This window comes from Calonectris borealis, chromosome 18, assembly GCF_964195595.1.
Source record: "Calonectris borealis chromosome 18, bCalBor7.hap1.2, whole genome shotgun sequence".
NCBI lineage: Eukaryota > Metazoa > Chordata > Aves > Procellariiformes > Procellariidae > Calonectris > Calonectris borealis.
This window is the reverse complement of record NC_134329.1, coordinates 16,427,520-16,448,046: the sequence shown is the minus strand read 5'-3', so window position 1 is coordinate 16,448,046 and position 20,527 is coordinate 16,427,520. Positions and strand designations below refer to the sequence as shown.

Sequence of the window (20,527 nt, the reverse complement as noted above, 5' to 3'; positions counted from 1 at the left end):
AATGTCTCACTTTTGACACAGCAAGAAAACAGTAAGGAAATAAATTTAAAGCATTAGGCAGTATTAAGACTTTTCAGAGTAAGCCATCCAAATGAAAACCCATAATCAAAATAATAATTATCAGGGGAACGCATTTGCTTTCAAAGTAATCATGGAAAGTAAAGCACAGAATAGGTCTTAAGTAACAAAAAATGGTGATTTCTGTTCAGAAGTAAAAAGAAAGTCTAGCACTTGAGAATATAAGTGCTTTGTACATGATCAGTTCTTGATGGATTTTCTCAGAAGTGGGCCTTCATGTATTGTACATAAAAAAAGAGGAAAAATTGAAGCTGTTATGTGATGAATGCATCCAAAGGTGTGATGAAGCTGGAATTGGGTTACTGAAGCTAGGAAGATGCCTGTCTTTCTCTTCATTTTAAAATTATTACAGCGTAGGGTTAGGTTGAAGTAATATTCTGTGAGATATTAAGACTTTCTACACTGTGGGAAGACATTTGGAAAGTTCCAGAAAAGTTAATGTATAATTTCTGATGCAGATAATTTGTACTTCTTTTTTTAATTAAACCAACAGATAGTCCAGCAAATTTCTTTCATATATTCTTTTTATTTCTGATGTAGTTAAAGAAATTTAATTCAAGGGAAAGAATTTCAGCATGTCTTTTCATATTTGTCATTCAAATTATCTTATGCCTCCTGACTTAATAGTATATTTTGCCTGCTGTAGCTTTGTTCTTTCTATTTGGTCTCAGCTGCCTGGGTTTTTAATTTCCAGAGCGTACCTCTAAGTTTAGACTAATCATGTCATTTTGCCATTTAATCATGTTAATTTTTTTAACGGCTTCCATGCAGCATATATGAATTTCAGTTATGCTGAGTTTCATTGCTAAGGATTTATGTGATTTTGATGGTGGACATATACAATGAATCCTGTTTTTCTTTTTGGCGGCGCTAATTCTGGGCTCTTCCGTCTTCATGAGCTGCACTGGACTTAACTTTGGTTGATCAGGGTCAAATCCATCTTGCAGTAGGGTTGAATCATACTTGCAAAATCATAAAAAACATGTAAAGGAATAAGCATATTTTGCTTTCGTCAGATACAATATCCTGGATTTTATTCCTCCACGTAGCATTCATAGTAAGAACAGCTGACCCATTTTGAATAATTCCAGTTTGTATGCTCTGAAGAAGTTGTAGATTGGAAAAAGCCTTGTGTTATATCTGCATATAAATAGCTGCATTTTCCAGTAGCTAATATGATTCACTTCATTTGCCGTCTTCAGTGAAAGTAATAGCTCTTCCCTTTCCCTGTTTTCCTCTTTTCAGAAGTAACAGTTTATTCAATGAGGTCGTGCAGATGAACTTTGAAATAGCCAGTTTCAGCAGCCTTTCTGGAACGCAGCCCATCACCTGGCAGGTGGAATACCCTCGGAAGGGGACAACAGACATAACCTTGTCTGAAATCTTCATCTGCCAGAAGGATCTTGTTGGAATTGTTCCATTGGCAATGGTAAGAAACTGTTTCAGCATGTTGCTCCATCCGATCTGTATGTGGTCTGAGAAGATGTATACCAGGCCTCAGACAGACTTGCAAAGGAGTGCTCTCTGCCTTGCCTCCCCATTGCATAGCTGTATAGGACTACTTGCTAAAATCATGCCCTCATTTAAGGGTCTGTACACATCACAGGATTTCAGTTCTTATAAACTTACCACAGAGGAAAGGAATGCTGCCACTTTAAAAATCTCTCTCAGACTTTAAATCGTGAATTTCTGTCATGCATGGTTCCCTCCAGGCTACCAGCTGGTAACAAAAAGCCAAGCAGATTTACCTTCCCATTTCTAATTGCCATTACATGGCTTGAATTTGCAAGCTGTAGAGCAACTTTAGAGGGCCTCAAGCACCTTCTGCTAAAGCCTAAGTTGCTTGGTCCTTAGTAGGCTGAGGCTGATAATAATTTCACTGGCTGTTTCCCTAATAGTGTAAGAACCTGTGGTTTCAAGGAAGAAAACAGAAAATAATAATAGCCTCAGTAATATATTTAAGAAAAATGAAGTATAGAAAGTATAGACTTTCATGTGGAAAAATGCCTTGGGTTAAAATCTACTTGCTCTGCTCAGTGTTGTAGCACCAGTTGTGGGCTACCTACCTCCCCGTGAAATCATACCCGTTGCCTGTCTTTACAAGGGTTACAAATGTGATCTGTGGAAGCAGTGTCTCCTACTCTTCCTCTGGCCCAGTGAAGATGCAATTACTTCTGCAAAGCAAGGCTGGGACAGTGGGAGCACTGAGACTTAGCAGTCAGGGCCCCCTCCTGCGAATGAACAACCTAGGATTAAATTCCTGCTCCAAGTCAAGCAAACAAGAAATTTCTCTGGAGTCTCCAACATCTCAGGTGCACTGTTTTTAGGTAGGCATTTTATTTTCTGTGGGATTTAGGTACACGCTGAGAACTTTTTCCATGCTCACAGGTGAAGTAGGCACTTAGCATTTATTTTGGAAGTCCTGCCGAACCTCAGGAAAGGGAGAAGCACAAGCTGCCAGCTACCTAGAACAGGACCAAGTGGCAATTAATAGAGGAACTGCACATGCTACCATTAGTTAAGGTTAGAGCTCAGGATTTGGAACAAGAGTTAGACATATCTATCCCACCTGTGAATTGTGCCTCTCCTATGCATAATCTTGGTGGTGAAATTCTGGCAGTTTTTTTCTTTGAACAGTGTTCAGTGGTTTGCAGGAGATAATTAGATGAGTATTATTTCCTGGAAGTCCTAGTCTTCAATATATTCTTCTCCTTTGAAGAATAAAACCGCTGCTTATATCAAATGAGGTCATGCCCAGCAATTTCCTGATCCAAAGTCTGTTAAGTCAGCAGAAAGCCTATGCTACATTCCAGATCTGAGAGGGAAATAATTGTCCTCATTACCTGTGGAGTTGAACAGGGAATGCATATTTGAGCATCTGTCCTCTAAAGACTTGAGAATGTGCATAAGGAAGGCTTTTGTGGTCAGATTTTATTTTGAGATAGATGCCTTCCAGTACCAAATGATAGACATCTGTCTACTGGCAGACTTAACATCTTCTTGTTCATTTCTGGAAAGAATTCATCAGCTTCTTCCCTGTATTCCATAGGGAATCAAGATCTTTTTTTAATATCTTTTATCTTATATTAGGGTCTAATGTCTTTGCACTTGCATAGAAGGTTCAAGATTTATTTGCAGACTTGCATCTATTCTAGATTAAAATTCATCTACTTAACAAGGGTTCCTTTAAGAACTGGAGGTCTAAATGAATGAATTTAGCATTGTATAAATCATATAAGGTGAGATCCTTTATTCCCAACAGATGTACCATTAGGCACTCTGGGTTGTGCAAAGGGTTCAAACAATGAAATCATTAAACCTTTCTCTTTGCAAAGCTTTCTTGCATTTGTTTATCTCATTTCTGTACGTTGTGATAACACTTGGCTGGAGCCAAAATATACTGTGTTAACAGAACCCAGTCAGATGGGATACCAATGCAAAATGGACTTTGCTAGCAGGATATTAGTAGATAAAGGGAATTTTCAGAGTTTTCTGTTAGCTAACACTGCATATCCAGCCAGGGTGCTTTCTTCATTTAGGCATTAATCTCTAGCTGAGCTGATTACCTGGCAGTTGTCCTGTTCAAAAACAAGAGTCACACTGAAAAGAGAGAGGGTGATGCTGTTCTGCTGAGAAGTTGGACCATGCTCTTTATCTCAACTACACACAGTAAAGCAACAGTGCATTATTGTGCACAGAAATTAGATCTCAATGTTTATCAGCATGTTTCGTAATCCTCTAGAGGGTAAAGTAGATTTTGTTGATTTAAGCATGGAGCGTTCCTACAGCAAAACTGCTAAAATCAAAAGTAAAATCTGTCATTCAGAATTTTTAAAGGTGGCCAAAAAAAAGGGAAAGAAGGAGCTGCCCAAAGATGATGTACTGGATTAAGATGTAGCATCTGATTGATTTTCTGCGATTGGCCTGGTGGGCATCCTAGTCAGTCTTTTGAGGATGAAACAGCAAACTTTTGCTTGGTTTGAGTTTATACTTAAAGATTAAGTTAAAGATTGTCTCTGACTCACAGAGTAGAGCAGGTCTCATGTGAGCCATTCCAAACTTATGAAGCAAGAAAGATCATGTATCCTCTATTGCCCTATGCCTGATTACATTACAAAAAAGTAGTATGATGAAAAACAAGTGGGTCTTCAAAAGGTTAGTGCAACTGTTGCTACAGTATTTTGGAATGAAAGACATTAAAGAATTGACATTGTCAGTAAGAACTGAACCTGGAATTTTAAAAGAGCCTTATAGGACTTGGATCAGTGGAGCAAGTGGTAGGGTACAGCTGCTGAAAAATCAATGGAAATTCATCATACAGTCAAAAGAAAGAGTTTTAGTAGAGTTTGTATTCTGTGTGCCTAACTGCTACACCAAATAGTGTATACAAGTAAGAAACAACAACACCGTGATGCTGCTACAGTGAAATAAAAGGAGCAAGAGATATCAAAACTACTGGGCTGAGAATCAGTCTAATAACTTTTTTCCCCAGAAAAAATGAGATGTAAATTTGAGGTAAGTCTATTTTTTTCCTGAGCTCAGAAGTTAATCAATCTGAGTAATTTTGGAGGACGTTTCACCCTTTAAGGTATTTAGAGAGAAAAATGAGACAGAAAAATGTAATTCTAACTGGTTCTGTTGCTTTCTAACTCTCATACCAGAATTTTAGTTAAGTACTGTGGGGAGTGATGCATCAAAAATAGATCCTAGTCAGACATATGTAGTACTCTCACTACCAAACTCTTGAGTATGGCACTTGGTGCAGCCATCCACTCAATACATCTTTCATGCAGGCTGCATGAGATTCTATATGTCTCACTCAAAATATGAGATTAAATTTATATGTTATATTTCCATCATTGAATAGCAATAATTAACTGAGGCAAGATTTTTAAAGAGGTAATGTCATTTATTAGACCATCTGATACAGGTGGAGAAAGATAGATGCTCTTTCAGGCACACAATCCCTCTTTAAGATCTCTTGACTCACTTAAATCACAACAACTGCAAAATACCACCGCTACAGAAACTGGGGATTGTAAAATTCATCAAGTAGGAGAGTTAAATAAGAAAATAAAAAGATTTCTTAAGGCAAAACAGAAAATATACCCCACTGTCTGCTGTCAGGAAAAATCTACCCCAAAGATTTAATCTTCCAGTAGAGAAAATCTACTGAGTTGTGCCCTATTCTGGCATGTTTTATTTCATGTTACTTGTTGCAGGATCAATTAGGAAAGTGCTTTCATAGGAGCTTAATTAATTATCTGCTAAGCTGCTTTTGAAAACCTCCTCAATTAATCACAAGTAACCTCAGAACTTGCCGATTAAGGTGTACAAGTTTGCTTAACTTACTTTCCACATTTTCCTCAAATTTCTATCCTGTCATGAGCAAATGTAGCCAACTATATTGATTTTGCCACTTGACTAGATTAAAAAACAAAACCAAAACTGTTCACATTTGTAGCATGTGCACACACACAAATCCCACTGAAGAAGTCTATATGTTTGTGTTCAACAGGAGACCATGTTTTAGGAAATTTAGCAAGAGATTTCTTTTCATGCTTTAAATGGCTAATACATTTTTTTAATACTATTAAATTTTGCTTTGGGATAAAACAAGGTAGAAGACTTGTGTATAAGTTCATTGTTTGATGCCATTAAGGCACATTAATATTAAAGGAGAATTCCTTCATGGGAGGAAGATGGGGAATCAATGTTTAATATTTATGCAAGACCATCTGGGTCCCTGGAAGTACTAGTCCTTCAATGGCAGGATAAGCTCCCTCTGAATTAGTTTATCTCTAATTGTAACTTGCATGAAATCCAGGTATCTAAAATGGTGAAGCATAAACCCAATGTGAGGAGTCTATTCTGAGAGTTCTAGTCTGAATTTACTCCAAAAGACATTTGTCACCATGGGAAGCCATGCAACTTGCTCATCCATGCATATTTCCTCTTTAAAATAACACTAATACTAAATTTTCAGTGGGTTTTCAGGCTTCATTCATCAGGCTCTATAATCCATTGATAACTGCTTACAAGCAAATGGAAGTTGGAACGGCTCTCGGGCATTACGTAAAAGTTGCTGCTGTTTCATGCCTTACATGCTCAGAAGTTTGTCTTTTCTCCCCTGTATCAGTATCAGTGGGTCTAATAAAAGATACAATCTGTCTCTACATGTCCTGCCTTCCTACTGATGTAAACTGCATCTTTTCCTTGCGTAATAGCATCCTGTGAACTGCTGGTTAATGAAAGTTCAGATTTTTTATGTAGAGTACCCTGACAAACCCAGCAATAATGTGTAGCTGAGATTCTCCTTGGCTTGTCATTAGGCAGTACAGTTCCATACATACTTTTTGCTCAGTGGTAACTTGTTTCATTAGGAAGTGCTTGATTTGTGTGTTACCTTCCCTTACATTCAGAACTCAGTGTATTGACAGTTCTGTTGCAGAAGTAAGTGAATGGACATCTAAGATGCAGAGCTGTGACTCAGCCAAAAACACTTTTTGACATTTTTATGTATGCTTGTTCACTTGCTTTCCATTAAAACACGATGATCAAAAATTTAGCTCCCAAAGCAATGTTTGTTTTATATACAGATTTATGTATGCCATTCCCTAAGGTAAAGATTTTTTAAGGTATTTCATTGTAATGAAGTCCCTGTAATACTGTTTTAAAATATGGACCTAAATAAATAGAGTTTTCATCCCTGCACAGTCTGTGACTTCACAGAGCTTTATCTGTTTCAAGGTCACAGAAGTGCAGAATTCTCACTCCTGTTTATCTTTGAGTCTTGAATGAAGCGGGGGGGGGGGCAACAGGCACTGAGGAGCTTTCTGGAAGATAAAATCCATTTCCTGATTTGCTTATCACAAACAAATTAACAGATAATCTACGTATCAAACTTTTCAGCTGACAGGTATCATCTCAGGTAATTTAATTATGAATCACATCAAATAAACACTGCAAGTTCAAGGAATTTTATTTGATATTTTTATTACTCTTAGTAATACTAACTGGGGCAACTTAAATCAACTGTGAACCCTTAAATAATACCACGACGTCAAGATTTTTTAGAGTTTAGTTACAGGACTGAGTGTTCTGCGTGAAAGACCAGAGTTACAATCTTCTGATGTTAAGGGAGAAGCAGTAACTGAGATCACTTATATGCCTACAATTTCCATCATGGGAGGTTACAATTGTTTAAATGAGGATAGCATTCCTTCCTTTAGATTCATGGTGGATATAATTTCACTAAAGTTTGTGTCATTGCTCTATATTTATACCGGATGAACTCAGGAGCCTGCATACCTGCTTATAAATTGGCCGTGTCACATAGTGCGTTGAGCTGTGATGAGCAATGCATATCGATTAATCTTATCTGTTAAGAATTGGCTTTTTTGTTGTCTGCCCATCAGGAAACAAAAGCAAAAAAAGGATGAACTGTTGTTCATTGATCTTAAATTGGTCAGAAGATGCAAACAACATACAGAATTCAAAAAGGCTCAATTTAACAGTGCCTTTTTAAGTCCCAGTCATCATTTCTATAACCACTGCACTTTTGCCTCTAGCTTCTGTTTTCCCTTTTTTTACTACAATCACATTCAGTCCTACCTTTTGCAGGAAATGAGAATGGATCAATAAGGCTATCTCAGCTGGCTGGAATTAATTTTTCCATTGGATCGAGTTGTATGTCATTTTCTGTGCAGCACAACAGTATGTATAATTTCCTCTTCCAGCATCCCTCATATCTGACAATGCTGTTGAATGGATTACTTTGAGATTTTTAAAATGCTGAAGAGAGGTGGGGTCAGCTAGCTTCCAGATTTTTAAAGTGTTCTGTAAAAGATGTCTGCCGTATAGAGAACTTTTGGGGTTTTTTGCTAATTTTCCTGCCTGTATTAGAGAGATATCAATATGAGGCTTAATATGTATGCTTCTCAGCCTCGACAAAAAATTGCAGAACAACGAGAATGTGGAGTGAGACAGCCAGCGACTCAATTATTGGACGCTTGGTGTAATGGTAATACCTAAAGGCTCCCCTCAAAGAAGACTGTCTCACAGCACTAAATGCTATACAGACAAATGACAGGCAAGTCGGAATCCTCTAGAAAATTCTCAGTCCACAAGCCAAGCTGATGGAAGTCAAGGTGTTGTTCAAGGTTGGATGAAACTGAGCTCCGTGAATGGGAAAGGGGGACAGCGCAGCTGCCACCGGGACATAGGATCACACATTTGTCCTAACATAGCAGGCATAAGGATTCAAGATCCCCCAGCCAGTCCTTGCTTGATGCCGATCACTTGTGCACGTTAGAAGAGAACTGTCATGAGCTCTTTCTTCTGACAGCATGGCCCAGTGCAGGGCTGCGTGGAGATAGCCAGGTGCTTCTACACTGATTCTCAGCATTGCAAGTTAGCCTGAGTCAAGTCCACATACAGCTGCAGATAATTTTGGTATTTGGTTCATGGCACTGCATTGTGTAACATGTGAAGTCTGGAGATTCTTTTGTTCTTGTGATTGACTGGGCAGGATTTTGGGACTGCTGTAAGTATTGGTGATACTGCTCGATCAGAAGAAGTCATCTTAAATAACAGTTTATATTTGAAACGACAGCTGATTGAAATTCTGATTGTTTACCATAACCACAAAGGCAATTTCACAGCTGCCACACACATGTGAGCAGAGACCATGCAGAGACGTAATAATGAGCCAGCAGAAAGTGAGCTCTGGACCGGGATGATAGTGCTTGAGAAGGACATTCCAGCGCTGTGTATTTTGATGCTGTAGCTGCTAAGGACTGTATTCACCCTCTGTGCCCTCCATTGCTGCCTTCACTGCTGGATCAGATGGAGCAGGGCAGAGAAGCACTTCTCACCAGGAGCAGGAGACCAATTTCAGAGGCTGATATTCTGCACAAGTTTGCGACTGAAATGGAACTGGAATTTAAAGGCAGAGGAGTTACTAATTTGTAAGACTGTAGCATGCGTTAAGCAATTTAGACTTTGACCAGAGTTCACCCATGGCCAACAATGGGAGGCAAAAGCTCTGCCTGATTCTGAACCTCCTGCAGCACTGCACTTCTGCTGCGAAGGATTTGAAAGAAATGGAAAGGGAGATAGAAGAACATTGAATGGGTTTGTTCACGAGGTGCTGACAGAGCTGGAAGGGGAATTGAACTCTGCAGTCTCGATTGCTAGATTATGCCCTCTCCTATGGCAGTTAATATACTAGTTTTCATCTAAACTAGTGCGCTCTCATTAGCTTTAGCTAACAATCAGTTGTCTTGTCTTAACTGATAAATACAAGTCCAGGCACTGCCCAAACTTATTGCAGACAACAAAACATTTGTGGTTTACCCAAGAGAGCAAACGGTCTCCACCTTCCCATGCTGTCACTTAAAAGAGATGCCAGGCTGAACAGTGACTGCCAGAGCAGATCAGGTATGTTTGCAAACACACTAGTTGCTCAGCTGGCTTGAGCATTAAGCGGGTTAGCTGTGACCCATACCGAAAAACAGGAACAATTTCTCTTAATTGGCAACTTCTAATAATGATTTTGATCTGTAAAGAGAGTTTTAATATTTCTGAGGAATACCTCATTCTTCACAATCAGGTGAAATACTCACCTAGCAGAATTATGAATTATTTAGTCTGAACTCTAATTAATGAGGTCCTGAAGTGCTCCAGCTTGGACAGTGAGACTATCTAGACAACAAGGAGATGCTTTACTCTAATGGAAGATAATGAGTAAGCATGGGGAAAAAAATCACCAGGTCTTTTATAAGCCTCAGTGTTACAATGAGCTACCCCAAGCATTAAAAAACCCAGCAACTTTTCACCTTGTTTGCCTTACCCTGCTTTCAGTTTACAGTTCATTATCCAGCCAGACTCAAAGCACTGAGGATGTTTGTCACGGAATTCATTAGGAATCTGTACTTCAAACTCAGTAGTTCTGCTTGAGGGAGATAAAATGCTAAAACCTAGGGTTCAGTACGGTCCTGGGAAGAAAGCTAGCATCGTGCTTCTGGCTCTTTCTCTTTGCCTATCTGTGCAGTCGCTGTTACAAAGACCTGGGGAGCAGCAGTGGCGATGGGATTTGGTCTATTCGTAATCCCAGTATCAAAAGGGTATCAAGACCACACAAAAACTTGGGCTACTAACAAAACCTACTTTGCTAAGCTAGAGGGGCTGTATGCAAAGGTCTTTCTGCAATGCCCGAGCTCTCCAGATTGGTGCACGTATGCTAAATGAATTAACAGACCAAAACTTCTACACTGTGGCAGTGGCCCCATTGCTGTGGTGTGTACTTTAGACCATAGTTAAACTGCAGGGCATGGCAAGGTAAATCAGCACGGACACTGAACCTATCAAGATTGTTTTTCCCCTCAGAAACAAATCATGCCTAATATTTAAAGCACCAGCACCATAGCGTGAGCATCAGCAAGCCAGCACGCTGGTGAGAGAGGGAATTTTACCAAGCAAATGGAAACAAAAGTAACATTGACATTAATTTTAATCAGGTCCTGGTCACCTGACTTGTCCTCTGTATTTTTTTCTCTAGCAAAGCTGATTGTCTTTCTGCAAGATTTGTTACCTCACAGAACAATAATGTGGGCTGTAATGATGTAATTTATTGCTGCAATTTGCTTTTGGAAATCCTCTATTAGTGAAAAATAGCAACAGCGCAGTTTTATTAATTACAGTAGTTGAATATTGAATGCTGACTGTCATTGTCAGGATTGGTGACTGTGTTGTACTCTGTTCTCCAAGGCCCTATAGGACCAGAGCTATGCATGTTTTGGAGGCTGTGAAATGAGTATTTTGATTAAACTAAGTAAGTGTAAAAAAAATAATTCAAGTTCACTGGGGAGTTTGAGAAAATGATAGAGGGAAACATTAGCCTGCAAATTCAGTATTGAAAAACACACCAGTGTGTTACTGCGCTACATAATGTGCTTATATATAGTATGGTTCTGCAGCATAGGCCATTTATCTATACCTTCTACCCCCAAACTACTTCTGACAGTTCAAACCTTCAGGTTCATTATTGAGTTTTATTCTCAATATGCCATTCCAGGGAGAAATACTTTATCTCCTTTTTTCTTTTTTTCTGTAATGTGGAAATTTTTTACCTTGGCGTAACACTTCTATTTTCATTTGCATAAACCAGATTTTACCAGGATGTAGCTGGGGAAAGAGCATGTAGACAAAATCACCTTGTATGATTTAAAGGTGAATTCTCTTCCTTTTGTGTTCTGAAACAGTGCACAATTGAGTGAAATCCAAAAGGCTTGCTATAACCTCTTTATGATCTTGAGCTCTCATTTTGGAGAGCTAACAGAAGGTAGAAGGCCTCCTGCTGCATATATTATGTCAGCAGCAGAAACCAAAGCGATCAGTCTAAGACCTGGATGTACTTTGGAATCATTTTGTACAGGGTAGTACGTGCCTGTGTGCCAATACCAAGAAGTTTTTATATGGCTTGAAGCTTCGATTGAGCCAGCAGAGAAGACTATGTTTTAGATTCTGGATCTGGGACAAAATGTCAGTTGCAAGCATTGAAAAGCAGGAACTAACAGTGGAGCTGCCAGCTGGCACAAGGTATCCTACGGCATATGTTTTAAGAATGCCTGGAAGCTTCAGGAGGGAGCTTAGTGTGGTAATAAATAAGTCATTTGAGACTCAGTAATTCCTCCTCACTGCTCTTACCTCATTCAAATTATGGACTACTCATTAAGCACTGGGAGACTCTGATATGCAAAAATAGGAATTGTCTGATGGACTGGGAGCCACAGGTCTGGAGTTAGTTTCTGCCTCTTTTGGATCTTTGGCAACACTCAGGTCCACAGCAGTTTACTCATCTTTAAAACAGACAAAGTAGTTAATATTTCCTATGTTACAATGTAAGTATTGGCTTACAGGATCATTCTGTACTGCTGATTCTTTATAAAAGAAAGTTCCCTGCTTAAACATGAATGCCAATCTCCCCTACTCAGTACTGGCAATGTTCTAGTTCTGAAGAGTAAAAATATAAGTGAAGCAAGGTTTGTGGCCAGAGGTAATGTCTTTTATTAGGCCAATAGAGTTAGAAAAAACAGACAAGCTTTCAAGCATACAAATCTTTTTTCAAGCCTCTTTTAGTGTTGTAAGTTGCTGTGAGATGCTCAGATAAAGATAATGGTCACTGTGGTTGCTCCAGGTTATACGAACAAATAAAATACTGCTTTAAACAAATGGATTTGATCCCTTTGTCCTTCATATCACTGACTTATAGAATGATCTTAGCAACCTATTTCAAGGATGCTTCTCTAGCCGTGGACCTTTAGCCAGCACGATCTTGCAAAGCAACCCCTGAAGGTAAAACATGTTTTTGCTTGAGTAAGGAGGAAATAATTGCATCTGTGATTATACATACTTTATATATTTACTTTGCCTCCTTCTACATATATGCTGGGTTTAGTTCCTATATATTATAAGGCCTACCAGTCTGTTAGACATGTTTCTGATCAATAATTTAATTTTCCTGTGTCACTCTCTCATATTTTTAACTGTACTAAGTTTCTGATGTCTGTACAGTATCTGCTCTCATTAATGCAATAATCTTGTTCCTGCCCTCTGTGTGCTTTGCTTATGTGGACCTGCTATGAAGTCAGTGAAATCAATAAACTATTTCAAAAGGAAAAATAATCTAGAGGCAAGGATAGGAAATAATAATGACTGTTTTCTGCATTTTTATTACTACTTTTTCATAGCAGTTTCATAAGAATCTCTACTGTGTCTTTGTTACAGATTTTGCTTATCGAAAATTAAAACTGTACAGCCAAAATAAGAAAAGAGCAAGTAGAAATTTTCTCTTGCTGATTTCAAAATAGACTAAATTAAATTGAAATAATTTAACAGAAGCTGCCTCCTTCACTTTCACTGTGGTTTAAATAGAGTTCTGACATCCACAAACTTGAGCCAAGTGTTCTTGTGCACTCTACGGCCAAAAATTGAGGACCTTAAGGAACTTGTAGAAGATGAATACTGCCTATTAGAAGGAGAAGGTAACTCATTAATAATCCATGACATATTAATCTACACAAATAAAACAAGTTCACAACCCTCTACAGTGGCCATAAAAATCATCCATGTATCATGCAGTACCCCAGTTACTTAAAACAAGAAATTGTCCTTGGAACTTAATACTTAATGTCCATAAAGCATTTAAAATTGCTTCACCCCAGCTATAGATTGCATGCCACCCCACACTGTGATCAGTACTGTGCCGTGCCCTTGAAACAATCAGGCTAGATAAGTTTTTACCTCGATTTTCCAAACTGAACAGTTTATTCATCATCAGTGTGGCTTGTAGCACTGTATAAAACTTGGTTCATATTCAGTAGAATCTGGGGGCTCCACCCGAAATTCCAGGAGTGGGTTATAGTAGGCACCATATTTTCATTGACTGTAAAAGAGTTTCTACTTCCACTCTAAACAAATGGACTAAGGACAGTGGCCTGTCTGGGGAGCTGAAGCACAAGGAAGGCAGATTGGAAACTTAACTTGCACAAGTTAATTCAAGGAGAAGAACGGAGGAGGTGATCCAGGTGCCTACATATAGGTGTGTAATACCATTAAAGGTGCCATAGAGTCTGAGCCACCCATCCAGGACTACCAGGTATGACACAGGACCTACAGGAGACCTGAGCCTTTACAGGAGAGCATCTGGAGGCCAGGCATGATACCTAAGAGCATGTAAATGGCACTCTGTTCTTAGGCACTTCAGTCTTTTTCCAGAGCTGCAAATTGTGAATTGGATCTGTTGTGAAGCACATCCCCAAAAATGCCATCTTTTTTTTGGCTGTAACTCTGTGGATATCTTCAGTGTATAGTTTAATTTATCCAACTATGCTTCCTTGACAGTTTTTCCTGCTACTTCTGAACAATACAGCACTACAAACTGAAGCAAATAAGAGGTGTACATAAGTATTTGTAAACATCAGGCCCTGACTGTAAGGCTTCTTTAAGCTGTTCTTGACTCCCATCATTCAGAAATCACGTTAAGATTTCCATCTTTGCTGCCCAGCATGACTTTGTGCTACTGTTATACACCATGTCTCTACAGGTTCCACCCATATCAATGGTGATGCTGGTTTCATATCAATCACAGTGAACATCTGCAACATGTTAAGGGGTAAACGTACAGCAACGAAAGTATCACTGTGATCCAGATCATCTCTAAGTGGTGGAAAACCCCTTGTATCTGTCATATCTTATTAGCATAGCATCCAATTAAATCAATCAGTTTTGCCTGAGGAGTAGGACCCCAATCGTTCAGGTGGAAGTCAGCGAGGGTTTATAGAAGTGTTTGGGTTTAACTAAAGGAAAGCACATTAGGGAGGACTCTTTAGGGTTTACTCCATAACGCTTGATAGAATGGACCTCGGCTTTACTGAAGCCACTGGCAAAATCACTGTTGATTTCAGTGGATCAGGTTTTAAAAAATTATGTTTGCAAAATATTTACAGTAAGAAATATCTGGGATAGAAATATATAAAATGAAAAGTACTGCCTCTGTCTGCCTGTAATCGAGTATGTGGCTTCTATGAATGCCTCATAATCTTGTTTCCATTATAGTTGTGTATATATATGTGTGCATATAGATTAGTCACATACACACATGTGGTGTGTAATTGTGTGTGCATCCATGCATGTGTCCTAATACGCTTGTATATTTTCAATCTGCAACTGTCTATTGATTACAGCTATCACAGCAATATTATTATAGATATATAGCCAACTATATAACAGGGCCGCAGGTTTAATTGAAATGAACATGGGAAGAATTTCAAATTGCTGATGAAAATTGCCTTTTTACTACCAGCTATATTCCCACGGTTGTCACAGACTGGAGACATCACCAGAGCTGTGCTGGTTCTGCTTAATGGTGGAGCAAACCCAATTTAACTGGGGGTCCATTTCCAGATAACTTCCTCAGACTCGTGAAAAAGGAAAGTAAATGACTGACAGATCTTGCGCCCAGATAATGCCCTTAAATTGACAAATTTCACATATTAGTCTTTTTGCAACAAAAGAGAATTGTAAGCCATGAAATTATTTCAGCAAGAAGATATTATATAGCTCTATCCATGGCTGCTTAAGCATCCATGAACTATTCCATTATAAGATCACCAGGTGGCTATTGCCTTTCTCTCCCATTCAGGCTTTACCAATATTCCCACTCCCATCTGTGATAAACTTAATAGGACCATTCAGCAATGGAGAAAACATGAGAGGTGTTCATCATAGCTGAAGGCTTTCTCAGACAATTATTCCTCAGATGTTTGAGTAAATGAAAAGCTATTTTTGTGATTAGAAAGGATAGAATGTGTTGCAGTTTCTGAGACCGTTTTATTGGCTTAGCTTTTGGTATCCGTAACAAATATTTATCCTTTCCTGGGAATGCTGTAAGTAGCTATAGTCACTGAACTAATGCTCTTAATACGTTTCTCTCCATTCTATTTTCCAAGCACGTGGCTACTCTTCTAAGAGTGCTTGTTAGGTAAAAAATTATATGTATGAGTACGTATTGTAGATGTTGTCATATGTCTACTATAGATGAAATACGTATAATTTATGCACTGCATAAATGTATAAAAACGTAAGTTTTCAAGAGAACTTAGGACAGTTTATTGCTTGTATTCATCAGGTGTAAGTGCATTCATAAGTATCTGTAAGTATGCTTATATCCATAAGCAGCAATGCTCTGAAACAAGAACAGCAAAGGTTGTCAAGTATGTCGGTCTCAGAATAAGGGCTTTTAACCTGTCACTTCACAGCTTTTCATCTGTTTGCATTTTCTATGCTCAAAATAACCAATAATGGTGCTGGAGTTGGAATATCTCAGGTAATCAATCACATTTCAATCCGTAACTACAATTTTTTCTCTCTAGATAATGTGTTTCCTATGTAAGTACTTTCATTTCTGAGTCAATTTAGCAAAATACTAAAAGTAAGGAATGAAATTTCACAAAGAGGAGCAGGTAGTTTCCTGTGTTATACATACGCATCTTTTAAAAAATCAGGTTTTTTGTTTCATTTATGTCTAAGTATAGAGAAATAAAATGTGGGCTTGTGTTGCTAATGTAGGGGGCCAGTAATTAAGATTTATCTCAATACGGAGACTGTAAACAGACACAAGATTATTGATTAAAAAGTCATTGCATTTGCAGAACACTGAGTTCCCGTTTTGAAAAGACACTCAGATCTTCGTCATAAATTACATCGTTCACAAAACTGTGCTGGGCCTGAGACTTTCCCATCCGAGCTGAGCGCAGTTTGCCTTCTCTCCTTCTGGCCCCAGGAGTCTGCCACTTTTTCCTTGCAGTGGTCCAGCCCCAGGAGAAATGGGTGCGTGTGCACTGATGGGCTTTCCCTGTGTACTGGTGATGGTCAAAGCCACTCTTCTGGGAGGTGAGGAGTAGGAGTCTGAATCCCTTCCTTAAGTGCCTGTTTCCACATTTCCTCCATTTACCTTCTTTAAGACTCCTGGAGACCCACAGACATCATGTTGATGAAGCTCTTCAAACAAATGTTGTGCATGCTAGGGACAGAACAATGCCAAAATCCACCTTTGCGTCTTTCCATGAGTGATGTTTTATCTGTGTTTGATTTCTGCATTATTTGTTCTTCAGGGCAGGTATTGTCCTTAATTTTTGTGCCATGTACGTTGTTGGCCATTTAACTAAGATTTAATAAAGAGAAGATACCTCACAGTGTTGTCATGTGTCAAAAAGAATTAGCATCCAAAAGAAACTTTGAGATCCATTGTTCTACTATCCTCATCAGAAACAGACTGCAGAAATGGCAACTTTTATTGAATAAGTCTGCTTCTTATGTAGATTTTGAATGGCCTAATTTTTCGCCACTGTTAATTTGTTCATTAGTTTACATTTTCCTTGGCACTATGGACCTTAGAGTCATGGATTAACCTGCATTCCATCTGGATCCATGTTTGAATACTGAGGGGTGCTATTAAGTAAGCAGGTTGCCCCCCTTTGGTTTTACTGCTTAATGGCATTACCCCATTTCTTTTGCAATGTGATATTACTCATGAAGTAAAAGTATATAAACTGTGTTATAAACTGATGAATGAAGCAGAGCAGGATTTACATGTGATGGGCCAATAGCATGGGAATCAAGTGAAAGAAAAGAGCAAACCGAAATCCAGCCAACAAAATTTGCCCTGCCCCACTGCCTGCCATGGAGTGGATTTGCCTCAGGGTGGTTCTCAATCATGATGCAAAGTCTTTGGTCTGTAGAAACACTCCTGTTCTTCTGAAGTGTGTTCTAAGAATTTAAAAACAGAATGTCAGCTTCTTTCCCTTCTCGTATATACTGTCTGTGAATGCGGAGTGTCAGAGAATCCAGTTGGCAGAAAGCACAATGTATAATTTACTTTTAATCATGGGATTATGTAGATAAACAGTCTGCTGCCTGACAATATTATTTTGTTAATCAACTGTAATCTTCGTAGTATTAATAACTCAAATCTACAACCGTTGTGTCACCAGACTCACGAATCAGCATAACAATTGTCTGCAGTGCGGTACAGCTCTGTGCATCAGTCTAACTGGGATGCCCTGGAAACTGGTGATGCATAACTTAGTGCTCATCTGTAGACTATTTATGTGTTTGCAACTGGCGTGTGTGGAGTTTACTTTATATCTCCCATATCTCCATCTTCTTCTCTTGTAAATATGTTGCCAAGGTGTCACTGTTTATCAAGGGTGATGGGTTGAACAATAGTTGGAAGCACAGTACAGCTCCTGAAGCTCTCCTGCGCAGGCATTGTCTCTACCGATTCAAGTGCTGTCAACAGCATGCAAGGGCTTGCTGCTTCTGTCCTTTGTCCATAAGACAAATACTGCTTTGATTTTAAGGTGGACAGTGCCCAACTGCCTCTTTTCCACAAACTTTTTCAAGAAACTTTCCTTATAAATTAAAACATATAATTGGCTTTTCTGTGTCGCTCCTTCAGGTCTACAGCATAGGTTTGTTACTCATGAGGTAGTGTGTTTGTGTGAGGGAGAAATCTAAATGCTAAGCTATGATTAACATCATTCTATGAGATTCCACTTACAGAATTTTCAGCCTGTAAACAGGACCATTCTCATGACCTCAGGCTCCCATGGATTTCTCTTGATAACACCATCTAATCGGATTTAGAGTTTAATTAAACAGCTGTCACTTTGCTTCCTCATTCTGCCGCAATTTAATGTTGAATTAGTTCCTAAATTAGTCATGGCTGAATGCTTGCCTTCTTACAATTGAGAGGTTGGATGAACATAAGGTTTGCTCTTCAGCTAAATTCAAGCAACTAAGGCTCGTATTCTGTATTCTTGCTCTTTGCACAGAGCTCCCACTGGCATCGGTGGAAGTTCCCGGACTGAAACAGGGATGGAATAAAATGTGAGATTCCTGCAGAGTCAACCATAGTGTTACCTACCCAACTTCAAATGACCAAATGTGAGCACATACTTCTTCTCAGCTCTGGCTAGACTACATTAGCTTTATGGATGTTTTTTTCCCTGTCTAAAAGAGTACTGATTTTTTTGAGTGCCAGTTCTGCTCAGTTTTCTGTGAAGTAGCACAACGAGTGCAGTTGTAGAAGAAAATGTTTAGACCAACACTACTTCTAGTGGACTTTATTCAAATTAACCCGGATGTAGCCAAGACCAGAGCATGAGCAAAAGCCTATGGTGCTCTGAGTCGTAACATCGGCTCCAAGCAGGAAAGCTCGGGAGACTTCCTGTAGAGAGGTGATACTGATTCCCTGCCTGACTCTGATCTCATCATTTTTCTTTGAAATGCCAATTAATTGTTTTCCTGATCTACTCAAATGTAATATCAAGATTTGTAACTGTGGTAACTGGATACAGGCACACACAGAGGAGTCCCAAACCACTAGGCTGATATAACTCACCAGTTGAAGCCTGTGGGTTTCTTGATGAAGTCGTCTTTTTTTTTTTTTTCCAAATCAAGAATGCAGGGAAACGAATGGGAGTACCCCTTTGTCTTAAGTAGCTGCACTTGAGTCACAATTTACCAAGTGCTTAGCTGTAAAGAGGTGTGAAAGCCACCCAGCCCTCTTACTTTTTTTGTTTATCTGACGAAGGCGGATGAACAGTAGAAGTTGCTAGTGCTATGAAGATTTCATACCACACTTGCTGCATACATATGCCAGCAGAGAAGCTTTTCTTTATCTGTAGTACGTATCAGGTTGTGACCTCAGGGCTTCATTTCTGAAGTCACTGAAGCATGCTGAAGGTTTGTGTAGAGGAGGTACAATTCTGTGTCCTTGATGCAGAGTCTGATGGTTGAGGTCCTTTGCAAAAGGTTGGGGTTTTGAGCAAGCAAATGTAGTGCTGATTTGAGCTAGACTAGTACACAAGATATTGTCTGGGCTGAGAAAGAGTAAACGTTTTGTTAGTGGATAATGAAAATGCTATGTTGAGTAAAGCATTTACTCTGTTCTGTTCATGAGAGCTAGTTTGAAGTCAAAACTTATCAATAAATTTTTAAAGTAATTTCTTATGTACACAATTCAATGGTTTGCTTTTGAATATCTCCTTTGATTAGAGCCTTATGTCTAACCGCTAGAGTCTTCCTCTAAGCATTAGAAGAACAAGAAAAAACGTTCCTTAATGCTACTGTTTGTTGATTAAATACGTTTAAATAGTAATGATTTCCTTCATATGCTGTATTCATTGAAGGGATGCCCTGGTAACAGGAAAGAACCATTCTAATCGGGAGTTTGTAGGTAGTTTTTCATACAAGAAAACCAACTCTGTCTCTGCAATATCAGAGTCAGATGTTGTTGGGATTCAGTCATTGTGCTGCAAAGACAGTTTGAGGCTTCCAAAGAAGTTCAGAGCTCAAATCTCACTTCTGTGTCAATGAGAATTATATGTGTAGTTCTCCATTTTGACTTCGGAAGTGACAACCCTTACTTTTTTAGAGTTTGTAATACACTTACAGAAACTTCTTTCCAGCCTGGATATTGATGCTTACTTATAACTCATCCTCTTTCTGTTTTTTTTGAATTTACTTTACACTACTTTCCCCATTTTTTAATTTATTGGGAACAAGTCCAAACATTGCTATCAGATGCTTTCAGTCTTTTGCCACACAAAATAAATTTGATTTTAAAACTTTAATTGCTGCCTGCACAGAAAGTAGATTAGTTCTTGGGGGATTTTAGAAATTAAAGAATGTAGAAATGGCCAAGATACTGTGATTTTGAAAAGTGCCCACATTTTAAATGAGTTCTTAGTCTCTCTAAAGTTTTCTTAGTAATCTTGTTCATATACTCCCAAATTAGCTTGCAAACCGGGTAGTGTATTGCATTTTAAAATAAAACATAGAAGTCACTACCTATACCAGCTATCATATTTCCTGTTCTGAT

General features: G+C 38.7%; 1 protein-coding gene across 2 annotated transcripts in view; it reads left to right on the top strand.

Moving 5' to 3' along the window:
* Positions 1-20,527, top strand: part of TMEM132C (transmembrane protein 132C) — a 219,163-nt gene that overhangs the window by 165,145 nt on the left and 33,491 nt on the right. For both annotated transcript variants that reach the window (XM_075168147.1, XM_075168146.1), the window contains exon 4: positions 1,324-1,507. In XM_075168147.1, the coding sequence (XP_075024248.1) occupies positions 1,324-1,507 (184 nt within the window). The remainder of the gene's footprint in view (positions 1-1,323; positions 1,508-20,527) is intronic.